Genomic DNA, 16675 nt, shown 5'->3' with positions numbered 1-16675 from the left:
ACGTTTGACATCTGCCATCAGATTTTGTACAGCCACCTTGTCCACCTTCTTCGCCGCAGAAAGCCAGTTTGCCTTGAACTGGCTATATCTGTCAGCTGTCAGACGAGCGGTTTAGAAATGGTAGCAACATGAAGTTAGTTGCCATACATTTCATTCACCCTGTAGTGTACAGGGTTATCTCGAATTCCTAAAATCAAAAAAGATTTTCGATTTATTGTCAAAAAAGTCGAATATGGTATGGTAACTAACAGACTTCGATGTTTTTAATATCGTGTTTTGATGTTGCCAACAATCGACCTTTAACTTGATTTTGAATTAAAATGCATCAATTTTTTATTGAATCCTATTGTAGGAAGTACATTTTTTATTTATAACTGGCTTGCCAATTAGCATCCGTTATTCCTGTAGGGAAATACGTTCGCCATATAATTTGCCAAGATAAATTAAAATTAAGATTATAAAAGTTTTGACTGGAAATTGACCAATACGTATATATTATCATCTATATATTTTAATTGTACCAAACCCAAAATGGCAACAATGCAGAAATAAAGAAGAAATCAAGTCTACACTGTTTACGTTTAAAGCGCTGGAATACGTATGCAAATTTGTGAATGTTCTTACTTTAGAAAAAAAAAATTGAAATTAAAAATTAAAAAAAAAAAATGAATGAAATCGATGTTAATGTTAAAATGTCTGTACAACCGATTTATTACAATTGTTTTCAAATATATAGTATATGATCATTAATATATTTAACATTTATCTCTAAGCTAAATTGTGTATAATATATATTAAAGTTTATATTTTATGTATAAAATGAAATATTTAAAAAAAAGAACTGACAACTGAATATCACATAGATTAGTATGAGTTTTATGTATGTATTTCTTTATATGATAATTTGATCATATCTATGCAAATATGTGTTAATGAATAGTATATTAATTAACATAAGTATTTTATACTAAAGCTATTCGAGCCTCGAATTGAATATGTATTGAAACAAATCTCCATATATTGCATTGTGTCTACCCTAAAATTGGAGAATAACAATGCCGCTGAGAATTTCCCTAGAACATCCAATTGTCGAATTTGCCACGACGTGTGGGTTTCCTAAAACCATCAGCAAATAAGCCAAACGTAAGATTTGCGGAAAAGCATTTTTTTTTCAAAAAAGGAAGAGAAAAAATGAAAAATATTTATACAATTATATTATCAATTCATTCATATGGTATATTCAGATTTTATAGAAACTAATCGAATAAGAGAAAAATTAATAAATTAAAAAAGAATTTTGTTTTGTTTTAGAAGTTTGTCTTTATTATATTTTTCGTTTTTAATTAATATTATTATTTTTGTTGGTTTTTGTATATAATAACTTAAAAAATATAAGTGTATATATAAGAATATATGCATAGAGTTTAGTTTTATTTTTCTTTTGTATAATACACATGTAAATTTAAATTGTGGTATTTAGTTTTTTTACTTTATATAAACATATAAATGTATAAACAAATACTTAAATAAATGAATGCACAATCAATAAAAAATGTTTAAAAATTATATAAAAAACGTTTTAATATAAAGTTTAAAAGTTTATTAAAAAAATGCATTTCTATAGAAGAAAAGGGAGAAAGAGGCTTTAATATTTATTGCAATCTAATTACTAACTGGCCAATTACGCTTCCCATTTAATTGAATTTGAAAAATAAATGGGCAATTCTCGATGAAAAGTATATAGAATACCCATAATACTCTGGTCATATTTACCTTTATTCTTAAGAAAATAATCTACCTACAGTTTGATTATCTATTTGCATAAACACACATGCATTCCTTAAACTATACAAAAAATGCTCGTTGTTTTTTCTTTATATTTTAGGGATTTTGAGTAATAGTTACAAAATAAATACATGGCAAAAAATAAACAATACCTTTATTTTTGGTTAATATAATTTCTACGAAAGTATGGAATTAATCAATGATAATAATGCCACTAATTTAAGCTCTGTTGGGAGGTCATAATTTTACAACTAAAGCTGATACAATAAAGAACCATGATTGTATGATTTGTAAATAAATATACATAGAAAAACATTTTTGGCTTCAAGGGAAATTAATCGATTTAATTAAATTTAAACTTGTTTTCTATACTGGATATCCAAGCCCAGCCGTACTAAAAAACGCAGCACTCGTTTATACAAAGTTAAAACTTGCTTATTAATGTATGAATTGTTCAAGGAGTAATGAATATTTTTTAAAGAGGTCATTTTGGAAACCAGCACCCAAATTTCCAATTTCAAATAAAATTTGGCTTTAAAGTAAATTTATTGTTGTGCATAGTAATTTTATTATACAAATATACTAGAATAGAAATCATTAATTTAAATTAGCGATTGAAATTAGAAAGTATATTTTCAAAATGTTGAAAAGTCAACATTTCGAAAAAAGTAAACTTCAATTCAATAAAAAAAAACGTAATTTCGACTGCCCGAATCTCATGTAGTCTCCATATGAAGGAATTTTAAATTGATTTACGCAATAAATTTACATTTTCTGAACTTTACTCTGCCTAAAACACAGTAGGGACAAAAAGCTAATTGACACGTCAAATCGGAAAGGACATAGAAATGCTCGGAATAAAATGGAGCAAAATTAAAAAAAATTGCTTTAAATAGAAATAGATTTAAGAATTTAAGATGTGGCCCTATAGGTGTACAAAGTTATAAATAAATAATTTGCTAGCACAGAAAAAATAAGTTTTGCCTTCAATCATGGAATTAATTTATTTTTAATTTTTTATTCGTTCAAATTAAAAATTTTTTGAAATTTCTATATTACTAAACGTTTCAAAAAATGTTTATGCATTTTAATCCAAGCCAGTCATCCTTCGTCAAAATAACGACGAGTAATTTCATTTTTGATTTAAAATGCATTTTAGTCGATTGGGAAATGATAAACTTAAGTTCAAGCATTTTATGAATTTTTGCTTTATATTAATTAAAAACAAATTGAATAAGAAAATAAATTAAATTTTGGTTGTCATTTAGCTCACACACAATTTTTTTTTTTTATACATTCAATCACGAAATTGATCCAACTAATTTTTTAATTTAAATATCTTCAACCACAATAATGATAGTATCAATCACAGTTAAAAGAAAATAATGATTTCATGAGCAAATGTCAATTAATTATTTCATTGATTCAATTAAAAATTTTTATTTATTTATTTTATTTATTAATCCACAAAGTAATACAAAAGCCCTAAGGCCAAAAAATTGATATTGATTGCAAAACTCACTAATTTGTTTAATTAGAAATGAAACTATATTCAATTACTTTCTTAATTGACTTTGTGTTTTTAGTTTGATTAAAAGATTGATTGTTTGAAATAAATTTTTAATTAAAAATTTCCATCACCCTTTTTAACTGACTTAGTCTTCCGAGTTTGATTAAAAATTTAATTGTATCAACTAATTTTTTAATTAAAAATTTAAACATGTTCAATTATTGACTTAATTGACTCAATGTTTCTACCTTGATTAAAAAGATAATTGTATCAATTAATTGAAAATAATTTCAACTACACTCAAATTTTCAATTGGAAATATTTTGGTGACAGTTTTTTTCTATGCACGATGCAAATTATAGCGTCTTGAAATAAGCCGTAGTCAAAATGACGAAGGATGACGTTCGTGTACAAAAACTAAGGATGACTTTCCAGGGTTAAGGATGTTGTTATTGATCAGCAAAATACCGGCACTGTTACTGCCAGGTATACCGGTATGAAATGAGCGTAGTTTTTTTTTCAATATGACACCCATTTTCCACACATTTGGATCTTTCTCACAGCTTTTATAAAATTGTTTGTTGTGCAACATTTAACATTGCTGCCATTTGCTTTTGACTTAAAGTGTCATCTCCATCCAAATCGGCTTCTTCAAACTTTTTGATGGTCTTCCACGTTCTTCATTTCTCACATCGAAATCATTATTTCTGAACCGTTAAAACCATGCTTTGCACGTTGCTTCCGATAAAACACGATCACCATAGGCCTCGACAACTATTCGATGCTTTTCGACACTTTTCTTCAAATGAAAACAAAAATGTATGCTTTCCGCAAATCATCGCTTTCTGGTACAAAATTCGACATTTTTAACACGATGAAAAAATATGATGGTGTCTGTCCAATGACTTGATGTATGCTAAATATTTTTCACAGATTTCATAGCAAACAATCAAAAAAAAAACATAAGGCCTCTTTTACAACAAACGTTCCCTATCGAGAACATTTGTATCTCGATGCTCACTTCATACCGGTATACAATAGTTTATAATGGTATAACAATTATTACACAGTAAACAAATAATAATTAATCCAATTAATTATCAATTGAAATTGAAATTGTTTCAATGGTGGTTGAAATGATATTAACAATTAATTAATAAAATTATTTGATCAAATTTAAAAATTAATTGGATCAGTTCATTTGTGTCATATCACAATGGGCTGAATAGTCTAAGTGAGCCTGAATCTTAATCGGGTTGCCACTTTAACATTTTACCTTCATTTGTGTCATTGCTTTTTGTAATCTAATTAAATTTAACTGTGTCAACAAATTTTAAATTTACTATTTGACCAAAGACTTTTAAGACTTTTATTGAAAAAATGGATCAGTTCAGTTTATTTGTGCCATTGGTTTTTGTAATCTAATTAATTTTAAATGTGTCAAAAAATTTTAAATTTGATATTTGACCAAATTCACTTAAGATTTTTATTGAAAAAAAAGTTGGTAATATATTTTCTTGATTATGGTAAGCGTTTAAATTTACTCTATTTAACAGACGTAACGTAGAATTGCTCTTTGATATTACATTGTATCAGCCTTAATTATTAGTTTTTTTAAGTATAAAAACACATTTTTGGAATGTTTTCCTAAAGCCAATGTTAAATGGGACATTTATCTGGAAATCTGTAGATTTATTCAAAAATCGAAAAAGTCTACATATGCGAAGTTTACATATTGGAATGTGTTCTTTTAATCATAATTTTTAAACTGTGAATTTTAAATCCTTCAATATGACATGCTATAGAATTTAAGCATTATACAAGCACAATAATGACACATGGTGAAAAATTAATAAATTTATAACATTAAAGCTTAAATAAAATTTTTGTAATAAAAAATTCTTTAATAAGGAAAAACTTTACATTTTTATGTTATATACAATAATAAATGGGCAATAGCATTTAATCGCAAAAAAAAACAAAAGATTTTGGAAATGTATACACATACTTTTTTTTACTACCTATTAGAAATGTGAGCGTGAGTGAAATTTTACACAAGCTCAGTCATTTTGACGAAATGAAAGCCATACGCACGCTCGATTCACGTGATTTACACGTGCCATGCGCCAATAACTTCGCCCATTGGAAAATTTTTAAAATAATACAGGAAATGTTATACAAATGTTTATTTTTCCTTGCAACTTTTACTTGCATAAAATCCCTTAATCGTCGAAGATATTTTTGGTAACAAAAACACTATTAAAATGGAATGATCTGATTTTGATTGCCCACCTATTTCAAATGAGTCACAACAAACAAACCTAGATATGTCATATTGTAACTTTGTATAACTACTTCTCATTACAAGCTTATACTCAAAACAATTATCTATGGATTAATTGCACTTCAATAGCGTAAAACAAATGTTAAAGAATACTTAAATTTCTTCTACTCTACTAGACCTCCCTATGGATAATAAACTTAAGATGGTAATTATAAAGAAAAAATGGGAATACTACACACAAATACATACACAGAAATAAAAAAAAAAACAATACATCAAGAAAAACAAATGCCAAACAAGTTATAGCATTCTAAGGATATGGAAATGCATTGGGGTTTTACTACTTTTTATACTTGGGTCACGCACTGTGCATATTTATCCAGTTCAGCCCGTAAAATTTTATTGCGATCACTCTCCTCACGCAGTGTTCGTACAAGTTCATCTATTGTTCGCTGTTGTGAATGGACCAACATTTCCAATTTTTCGACCCTGGATTCCAGATCACAAACACGTTTGGCACTATTGCCACCTTCCAATTTAGCGGTGGTACCGTTATCCATGGCATGATGATGATGATGGTTATTCAAAACGGCTGAGGAATTATTGATTTTGCCGCTACTGTGATGTGAATTACTACTCGAAGCTTCTGCCGGAGAAGCAGAGGAGGTGGTGGCGGTATTGGTCTTCAAAGCACCACGTGTCGCCGCCATTGAGGGCGAGACACTTCGATTGCGTATCGATAAACTATTGGGTCGAATCCGAACATCATCCAAGGTATTATTAGAAATTGAGCTGGTGGTAGTCGTCGTAGCGGTGGTTGTGGATGAGGAGGCATTTGTATTTGCTGAGGCAGCCGCATCATTGGCCATTTTAGCACTTAAACTTTTAGTCATGGCATCGGTGAGTGTTTTATTGGTAAGATTACTACTATTGGTACTAGTGCTACTGCTATTACTACTCTCTACTATCATTGATTGTTGCATTATGCTAGTACTGGAAACCGATGAAGATTGCACTTTTGTTGTTGTTGTTGTGGATGACGACGACGAAGATGTCAGATTTGTGGTCTTGCCATCATCGGCAAATAATTTTGAAGTTCTATCGGCCAATGATGTGCCACCACTGGTCGTCGCCGCTGTTGCATCGCCCACATTAGGTGATGTTTTCTTTTTTACTTGTGATGCTTTTAGCTCTTCCATCCAAGGGGCCTTTTTCTTTTCCCATTCGCGAGGTTTTGGCTTGGCCAATTGCTCTTCTCCCGTTGAATTGTCATCGGATTTCAATTGATCGTCACCACTTTGTGTTGTATCACTACCATTGCCATTCACATATAAGGAATTGTTATTGCTCTCTCCCATCGTACTAATGGCTGCCGATGGCGGTCTACGTTTTGGCGCCTTAACGCGTCCTGCGCGCATATCGGATAGTATTGAACCGCGTTCAACGCGATCAAAATCGGAATCAGCTGCTATGGTAGCAGCTCTTCGCATAACTACACCACTATTGTCGGAGGCAACAACTCCAGGTGATAATTTACTGCTGCCCACACCATCGGCATAATCATGTGAGGCTGCTGTTGTCAATTTGTTTTCTACACTTTTAACTTTCTGTTTGATTCCGGATAGAATATTGCCTAGAAAGAAGAAACAAAGAGAGGAGTGCGTTATTGAAATGTAATATTTTTAGAAGATTAAAAGCTCCAGTATGACAGTGGTTGATTGAATTTGGGTAATAACTATGGCAGTAAGCAATCATTTTAATTGAAGTCTATTGCAGAAATATGAATAATTTTGCATTGTGTGTGGTGTCAATGTAAAATAAATATGGGATTTATCATAGAAAATATATAATAAACTAATAGCCATCTACGATGTGTAGACAACAACAGCGTTGTGAATTGACTTAAGACGTTCATAAGTTTCTTGGTCTATGCTTATACTAATGCCGCCCTGCAAGGAGATCTAATTCTTAAGTCTAAATGTGAACACAGAGAAATAAGCTAGATTAATTAAGTTTTGATTACACTTAGATGCGAGGGTTATAATTTATATTTTGGGATAGGGCAACTCTAGTATTGCAATCTGCAAACTGAGGTTATACCTACAAACTAATTTTTTTTCTGATTCAATCACGAAATTAGTTGATCCAATTAATTTTTTAATCGAAATGTCTTCATTCCCGATAATGATAGTATCAATCACAGTTTTAATTTGGCATAAAAAATAATCGATTAAAAAATTAATTGATTTGATTTGAACATTTCAATTAATTTTATAATTGGTTCAATTTAAAATTTAATTGATGTTGATTGCAAAAATCAAAAAAAATTTTAATTGATTCGATCAAAAATTTAAATGATGTCGTGAAACTTTTTAATTAAATCAGTTAAACAATTAATTAGGGTTCGGAACAATTGGAACAATTAATTGTTTAATAAAACCCGCATGAACATTTGTTCATCAAAAAATTTGTACCGTGAGAAACCCATCTGTGGCAATTTTTGATTTGAAATCCGACATTAATTTGTTTCCCAAAAATATTGGTCATTATGTCCGTCTATTTTTCGGGACGAATGACCACGATAGAGGAGGACATAAAGTCCAAACTAAAATTTGGCGATATGACGGCCTTAAGGCAGGTATACTCCAGATATTGCAATATACAGCAGATATTGCTCCTCATGATGGCTTATCTGCATTTTCTTATGAGGAAGCCAAAAATTGGATCGATTTACGGATTGAGACAGAAATGTGGGACTGTGTTGGAAAATACTTCGTTTCCAAAAAAATGTAACAGACTGATTACATTTTTTTGGAAACAATCACGATTTGAAAAAATCCCGCAATTTAAATTTTCGCTCCCATTATTAATAAAGGGCATTGTAGATCTTCCAGCTTTAAGTAATAATAGCAATTATGCGATCCATAAAAATAATTGATAGGAGAATCTTCGTAATATAGGATTTACTTCCCATTCCCATTAAAGTTGAAGGGCGACTCTTCGATGTTTCTTTCTAACATCGATTTGGCCACCATCAAAAGTCGATTTTTCTCACATTGCAAAAAAAAAACCATGCCCGGATCCAAAGATTTTGCCTATACAATAATGATTTTTGTATTGATTAGCAGAGAATTGAATTGAGTTTTTTGTACTTTAAATTTGAGTTTTTCGTACTTTATTCAAGGAAAAAATTTTAATATATTCGGGGTTTCGGCTTTTTTCTTCATGTGCTATCAGAGTGTTTTAAAAATGTGTGTTCCTAATTCCGACTCGACTTCAAGTAGAAATTCTATTATGTTCCAAGTAAAAACGTCTTTGAAAGACATCACCTATTTTTTACCGTTACTTTGCTTTGTAGTCAAGTCAACAAATTTAAAGACGATTTCATCAATTTTAAAGAATTTTGCAGAATTATTAAAGCCAAGATTACCTTAGTCCAACAAAATTTTTCTTTAATGTGATGACACCCAGTTTAAAGTCGAATCACTTTACTATAAGGACAAAACGACTGCTTTGGAAAGTGTATCGACAATGCAAAAAAAATTATATACTTATATGCGAGAAATGCGTCTTCGATACTAAGAAACATTCACATTCGTACTTTAAGGACTTGGAGTCTTCAAAAACATCAAAAATCGATTAAACGAATTTGAAGATTACCAAAAACCCGAATAATCGATTTTCTATTTTGGTATCTCTTTACCACACATGTTTGTTGTATGAATCAATACTAAAAATTATCCATTGATTGTGTCACCTACACAGCAAAAAATATTGTCGTGAGGCCAAAGATTTCATGTCCTTCAATTTCGAATGCAGATTTTGCTTAGCATAGAAGATGCATTTGTCTGATACAAACTTTTCATTTAAGTTAAGTGATTCGACTTAAAATTGGGTGTCCTAACATGAAAGAAAATTTCGTGTTACTAAGGTCAACTTGGCTTTAATACTTCTGAAAAAATCTTTAAAATTCATGAAATCGTCTTTAAATTTGTTGACATTTTGCATCTTTGCAACAAAGCAAAAAAGCCTTTAAAAATAGATGTTTTTTACCACTTTATTTTAAAGATGTTTTTTTACTTGAAACACAGCCTAATTCTTACTTGGAGTCGAGCCTGAATATTAAAAAATAAGTTGTTATTAATTTTTTTTATTGGACTTTAATAGTACATGAAGAGAAAATGTAAAAAAAAACACAAATTTGTTTCCTAGAAGCAAGTACGCAAAATTCAAATTTAAAAGAGAAGTATGTCTTCAAATTATTCTTATTTGAAATCTCTGCTTCTTTGGCTCGGAATCAATACCAAAATCATTAGTGTAAAGACAAAATCTTTGGAACCGGACATGCTTTTTTTTTTAGTGTACTCTGTAAATTACAATCTATAGAATATGAGATTTATTGTCACTCACCTGTGATGCTTGTCACCGTAGTGGTCTTCTTAACGGGTACTGTTGGTTTCTTATTAAGTACTGGTGGCGGTGTGGTCTTTGTCTTTTCATCCATATTCTCTAAGCTTTTGCGTAATTCACCCGATGTAGAACTCATGGCAGCAACATTCGAGGTAGTCACGCTGGTGGTATTCGTTATATTATTACTGCTACTATTTGTCGATGTCAGATTTGAAACGATCTTAGAGTCCTGATGCATTTGTTGTTTTTTAAGGGCCAAACGTGAAGCAACATCGGATGTATTGGTCAAATCTAAATTTTTGTTTTCCAATGATTTCCTTTGGGCTGCAACATTACCAGTGGGCAAACCAGTCTCCGATAGAATATCATTAAGTGAATCTCTTGAACCAAAACTGTCTTTACGATTCGATGACTGGGTCGATGATGAACTGCCAGATTTTTTAATAAGCGACTTTACCGAAGAAGTTGTAGTACCGGAAACTAAATTATTGCTAGTGGTGGCGGTGGTGGTCGTTGATTGTGTCGTAAGATTGGATATTTTGGCAGTCCTGTGGCTCTGTTGAGGTTGCGATTGTTGTGTGTCATTTAAAGGCGAAACTGTAAGGAAGATCAAGACAAACTCATATTAGTACAAAAGGTGTTAGGATTCAAAGAAAAGCAACTACTTTTAAAAGCTTCCGTTTACTTAAATCTATATATATTGTGGAATAGAAAAGCAAGCATTTTATTTTTTTTTTTTAATTTTAAGGTCTATGTAATGGCTTGACTGGGGAGAAGGCTAAGGGTAGAAAGAACTTGAACACTTTGAAGTAAGACGATAACAATTCTAAAATATTTTCCATTTTCACTCAAAACAATTCAAACTACGAAACAGCAAACAATAAAAACTAAAATTGTAAACTCACACAAAAAGCAATGGCCATCCGTGGCTACCGGTGGTAGGTTTATGGCTCATTTCTAATCTACTAAAAATATGGTTGTTGTTGCATTAGGGTGCCTCATACGATATCATTGTTTTTTGTTGCGATTATTAAAATTTTATCAGTAAAAGGGGCATGACATTGGTTTTAGATATAGGACTTGGAATGTTCCTCACCACAAATGAAATTAATCCATAATTGAACTGAAGATATGAACTCATACGATATGGGCTCATTTCTTATAAATATCAATGTTTATGTGTCTGTCTATCGTATCTGTGATTCATTGATTTCTTTGCGTCTGGTTTTATATTTTTGTTTATCGTCCGAGAAATAAATGAAATAAAAATAAAAATAAATTACTCCAACAAACAGTTTCAGCTCATTTTGGATATATAACAGAGAAGTATTTTTACTTCCGGAAAAAAGTTTGCTACCAATATTGGTCAAATATTTACTGCACTCTCGTCAAAATTAGAGAAACTTTGTTTATTTCGGTTTTATAACATAAGATTTTAGGTTTACGGGAAAATTGTTTGTTTCATTTAATTTTTGATATTCAGCATCCGTCTGTGGAACTCTCTACCATTGAATTTGCAAACAATTAGCAATGCTAACACTTTCAAAATAAAATTAAATAATTTCTTAAACTCTTAGTAATTCTTAGTAATTTATACATTTTTTTATATATTATTATACTTATTTATACATACACTTTTTCTTTTGTTAATTTAATATTATTTTTTTCACAACTTCAAACTAGCACTGTCACATATAAGATGTAAATCTTTCAAATAAAATAAATAAATAATATAAATAAACCGAACATTTCTAGAGGAAGTCTTAAATGTATGTCTAAGCGTTCAAGAAAATCGAATGAAAATATATAAAAAAAGATACAAATATATATTTCAAACGATTTCAGATACAGTGGATATTTTTATCAATTCATATGGGTCCATATCAAAATGAAAATCAAAATATTAGTATTTAGTGTCCAAAATAAGTTGCGGACGTATCAGGTATAAATTGCTGTTACTACTCGTACAAGAATATTGGTCTATGAAGGAAAATTTTGTCATTCTATTTAAGTGATTCGACTTAAAAATGTTTATCTTTATATAAAAGATAATTTTGTTTGAATAAGGTCAACAACTTGGCTTTAATAATTCTGAAATATTCTTCGAACTTATGAAATCGACTTTAAATTTGTTGACTTTTCGTATCTCAACTACGAAGCAAATAAACGTTCAAAAATAGTTTTTACTTTAAACATAGTATAATTTCTACTTGAAGTCGTGTATGAATTTGGAAATTTAAGTTGTCATTAGCACATATTTAATGGACTTTAATGAAAAACGTATAAATTAAAATTTGTTTCATAGAATCAAGTACGCAAAACTCACATTTTAAAGAGAAATGCGACTTAAACGTATCCCTACTTAATTTTCTCCTTCTTTGGCTCGGAATCAATATCAAAATCATTAGATTTTGGTATTGATTCCGGAATTGCTTCGAATATTGGTTCAAACGCACTTTTGTGCGCCTTTGAATTGGGAATTAATAGGGAATATTTTGAAAAACAATAAAGCTGTTTTCGATAATCATTATTTGTTTTTATACCCTCCATCATAGGATGGGGGTATATTAACTTTGTCATTCCGTTTGTAACACATCGAAATATTGCTCTAAGACCCCATAAAGTATATATATTCTGGGTCGTGGTGAAATTCTGAGTCGATCTAAGCATGTCCGTCCGTCCGTCCGTCCGTCTGTTGAAATCACGCTAACTTCCGAACGAAACAAGCTATCGACATGAAACTTGGCACAAGTAGTTGTTATCGATGTAGGTCGGATGGTATTGAAAATGGGCCATATCGGTCCACTTTTACGTATAGCCCCCATATAAAGGGACCCTCAGATTTGGCTTGTGGAGCCTCTAAAAGAAGCATATTTCATCCGATCCGGCTGAAATTTGGTATATGGTGTTTGTATATGGTCTCTAACAACCATTCAAAAATTGGTCAACATCGGTCCATAATTATATATAGCCCCCATATAAACCGATCCCCAGATTTGGCTTGTGGAGCCTCTAAGAGAAGCATATTTCATCCGATCCGGCCGAAATTTGGTACATGGTGTTGGTATATGGTCTCTAATAATCATGCAAAAATTGGTCCACATCGGTCCATAATTATATATAGCCCCCATATAAACCGATCCCCAGATTTGGCTTGCGGAGCCTCAAAGAGAAGCAAATTTCATCCGATACGGCTGAAATTTGGTACATGATGTTGGTATATGGTCTCTAACAACCATGCACAAATTGGTCCACATCGGTCCATAATTATATATAGACCCCATATAAACCGATCTCCATGTTTGGCTTGCGAAGCCTCAAAGAGAAGTAAATTGCATCCGATCCGGCTGAAATTTGGTACATGGTATTGGTATATGGTCTCTAATAACCGTGCAAAAATTGGTCCACATCGGTCCATAATTATATATAGCGCCCATATAAACCGATCCCCAGATTTGGGTTGCGGAGCCTCAAAGAGAAACAAATTTCATCCGATCCGCCTGAAATTTGGTACATGATGTTGGTTACGGTCTCTAACAACCATGCAAAAATTGGTCCAAATCGGTTCATAATTATATATAGCCCCCATATAAACAGATCCCCAGATTTGGCTTGCGAAGTCTCCAAGAGAAGCAAATTTCATCCAATCCGGATGTAATTTGGAACATGGTGTTAGTATATGACCTTTAACAACCGTGCCAGAATTGGTCCATATCGGTCCATAATTATATATAGCCCCCATATAAACCGATGTGACCTCCGGAGCCTGTTGGAGGAGCAAAATTCATCCGATCCGGTTCAAATTTGGAACGTGGCCGAACGTGTTAGTATATGGCCGCTAACAACCATACCAAAATTGGTCCATATCGGTCTATAGTTATATATTGCCGATCTCCAATCACACAAAAATTGGTCCATATCGGTTCATAATCATGTTTGCCACTAGAGCCAAAAATAATCTACCAAAATTTTATTTCTATAGAAAATTTTGTCAAAATTTTATTTCTATAGAAAATTTTGTCAACATTTTATTTTATAGAAAATTTTGTCAAAATTTTATGTCTACTTTGTCAAACTGAATTATATACGTATTGGATCGATCTTTTTTGATTTAATAAAGGGTGATTCTTTTGAGGTTAGGATTTTCATGCATTAGTATTTGACAGATCACGTGGGATTTCAGACATGGTGTCAAAGAGAAAGATGCTCAGTATGCTTTGACATTTCATCATGAATAGACTTACGATCTGCCACAACGTCGAATTTTCAGTGAATGGGCCCTAGAAAAGTTGGCAGAAAATCCGCTTTTTTATCGACAAATTTTGTTCAGCGATGAGGCTCATTTCTGGTTGAATGGCTACGTAAATAAGCAAAATTGCCGCATTTGGAGTGAAGAGCAACCAGAAGCCGTTCAAGAACTGCCCATGCATCCCGAAAAATGCACTGTTTGGTGTGGTTTGTACGCTGGTGGAATCATTGGACCGTATTTTTTCAAAGATGCTGTTGGACGCAACGTTACGGTGAATGGCGATCGCTATCGTTCGATGCTAACAAACTTTTTGTTGCCAAAAATGGAAGAACTGAACTTGGTTGACATGTGGTTTCAACAAGATGGCGCTACATGCCACACAGCTCGCGATTCTATGGCCATTTTGAGGGAAAACTTCGGAGAACAATTCATCTCAAGAAATGGACCGGTAAGTTGGCCACCAAGATCATGCGATTTGACGCCTTTAGACTATTTTTTGTGGGGCTACGTCAAGTCTAAAGTCTACAGAAATAAGCCAGCAACTATTCCAGCTTTGGAAGACAACATTTCCGAAGAAATTCGGGCTATTCCGGCCGAAATGCTCGAAAAAGTTGCCCAAAATTGGACTTTCCGAATGGACCACCTAAGACGCAGCCGCGGTCAACATTTAAATGAAATTATCTTCAAAAAGTAAATGTCATGGACCAATCTAACGTTTCAAATAAAGAACCGATGAGATTTTGCAAATTTTATGCGTTTTTTTTTAAAAAAAGTTATCAAGCTCTTAACAACTCACCCTTTATATACTACGTATGGACTTACATACAATTTAGAAGATGGTGTTAGGAGTTTTAAGATACCTTGCCATCGGCAAGCGTTACCGCAGCTTAAGTAATTCGATTGTGGATGGCAGTGTTTAGAAGAAGTTTCTACGCAATCCATGATGGAGGGTACATACGCTTCGGCCTGGCCGAACTTACGGCCGTATATACTTGTTTTATCTCTAAAAGGCATGAACTGGCCTATCAGCATTTTCGTACTTTTGAGGAAGCCAAAAATTGGATCGTTTCGTGGTTTGAGTCAAAAGACGAGTTGTTCTTTCGTAGCGATATCTGAATGTTGCCAATTTTTAATTCATCTCGCCAAAAAATAGAATTAAGTTGTGAATAGTCCCATGGGAATGATTTTACATCGTACATCGATCAACCTAATTCAATTTTTGCAATCGACATCAATAAAATTTTTTAATTAAATTGTTAATTGGAACAATTAATTGTTTAATAAACACCGCGAAAATTTTCACTCATTTTGTTCACTAACTTTGTGTTCTTAGTTTGATTAAAAAAAAATGATGGTATCAATTAATTTTTGAATTAAAGATGTACCAATTTTCAATCACTTTCTTAATTGACTTTTTGTTTTTATTTTGATTATTAAAAATTAAAACAAATTCAATGATTTTTTTAACTGACTCAGTCTTCCGAGTCTGATTAACCCCCACTTTCATGAAGCTCCGTTAGTGTTATGTTAACTAACGAACTTTTGAATCGTATAGACATAGCTGTCATCTTGTCTATATATTCCATATGCCAGTTAGGAACTTAACTGCCAAAAAATTTTCAGTTAAAGTTAACCGGAGAGAAGATATTTCCAATTTACTTTCCGTTAACTGGAAGTTAAAGCCAAACAGAGCTACACGAAAATTGCCGTAAAACGTTAATTGTATCAATTAATTTTTTAATTACAAATTTTCAATCATTGACCTAATTGACTTAATGTTTTGTAGTTTTATTAAAAAGTTAATTGTATCGATTAATTTTTCAATTAAAAAGGTTTTCAGCTTCAATTAACTTTTTAATTGGAAATATTTTGATTATATTTTTTTTCTCTGTACGTAAAATATAAAATGAGTGGTCAACGTTTTTCGACACCTGAAGAAGGTGTAGATGCGTTCAGAATGCATGTTTTAGAGATATCTCAATCAGAGTGGCAAAAATGCTTCGACAATTGGTTCGAACGCATGCAAAAGTGTAACAGGTTGGCTAATAAGTCCCCGGTCTGACACATAGATGGCGTCGCTAGTATTAAATGCGTATTATTTTTATATAGTACCAACCTTCAAATGATTCGTGTCAAAATTTGACATCTGTAAGTCAATTAGTTTGTGAGATAGAGCGTCTTTTGTGAAGCAACTTTTGTTATTGTGAAAAAAAGGAATTTCGAGTTTTGATAAAATACTGTTTTCTGAAGGGGAAAAATACGGTGGAAGCAAAAACTTGGCTTAATAATGAGTTTCCGGACTCTGCCCCAGGGAAATCAACAATAATTGATTGGTATGGTAGGACGGTGAACGCAGTGGACGTCCGAAAGAGGTGGTTACAGACGAAAACATCAAAACAATCCACAAAATGATTTTGAATGACCGTAAAATGAAGTT

General features: G+C 31.9%; 1 protein-coding gene across 6 annotated transcripts in view; it reads right to left on the bottom strand.

Moving 5' to 3' along the window:
* Positions 1-1860: 1860 nt before the first annotated feature.
* cindr (CIN85 and CD2AP related) overlaps positions 1861-16675 on the bottom strand; it is a 108096-nt gene continuing 93281 nt past the window's right edge. For all 6 annotated transcript variants that reach the window (XM_075291582.1, XM_075291580.1, XM_075291583.1 and 3 more), the window contains 2 exons: positions 9990-10586; positions 1861-7212 (listed from right to left, as the gene is read on the bottom strand). In XM_075291582.1, coding sequence (XP_075147697.1) covers positions 5927-7212; positions 9990-10586 — 1883 coding nt within the window. In that variant the 3' untranslated portion in view covers positions 1861-5926. The remainder of the gene's footprint in view (positions 7213-9989; positions 10587-16675) is intronic.

This window comes from Haematobia irritans, chromosome 1 (assembly GCF_050003625.1).
Source record: "Haematobia irritans isolate KBUSLIRL chromosome 1, ASM5000362v1, whole genome shotgun sequence".
Taxonomy (NCBI): domain Eukaryota; kingdom Metazoa; phylum Arthropoda; class Insecta; order Diptera; family Muscidae; genus Haematobia; species Haematobia irritans.
This window is presented reverse-complemented; position numbering and strand designations above follow the sequence as displayed.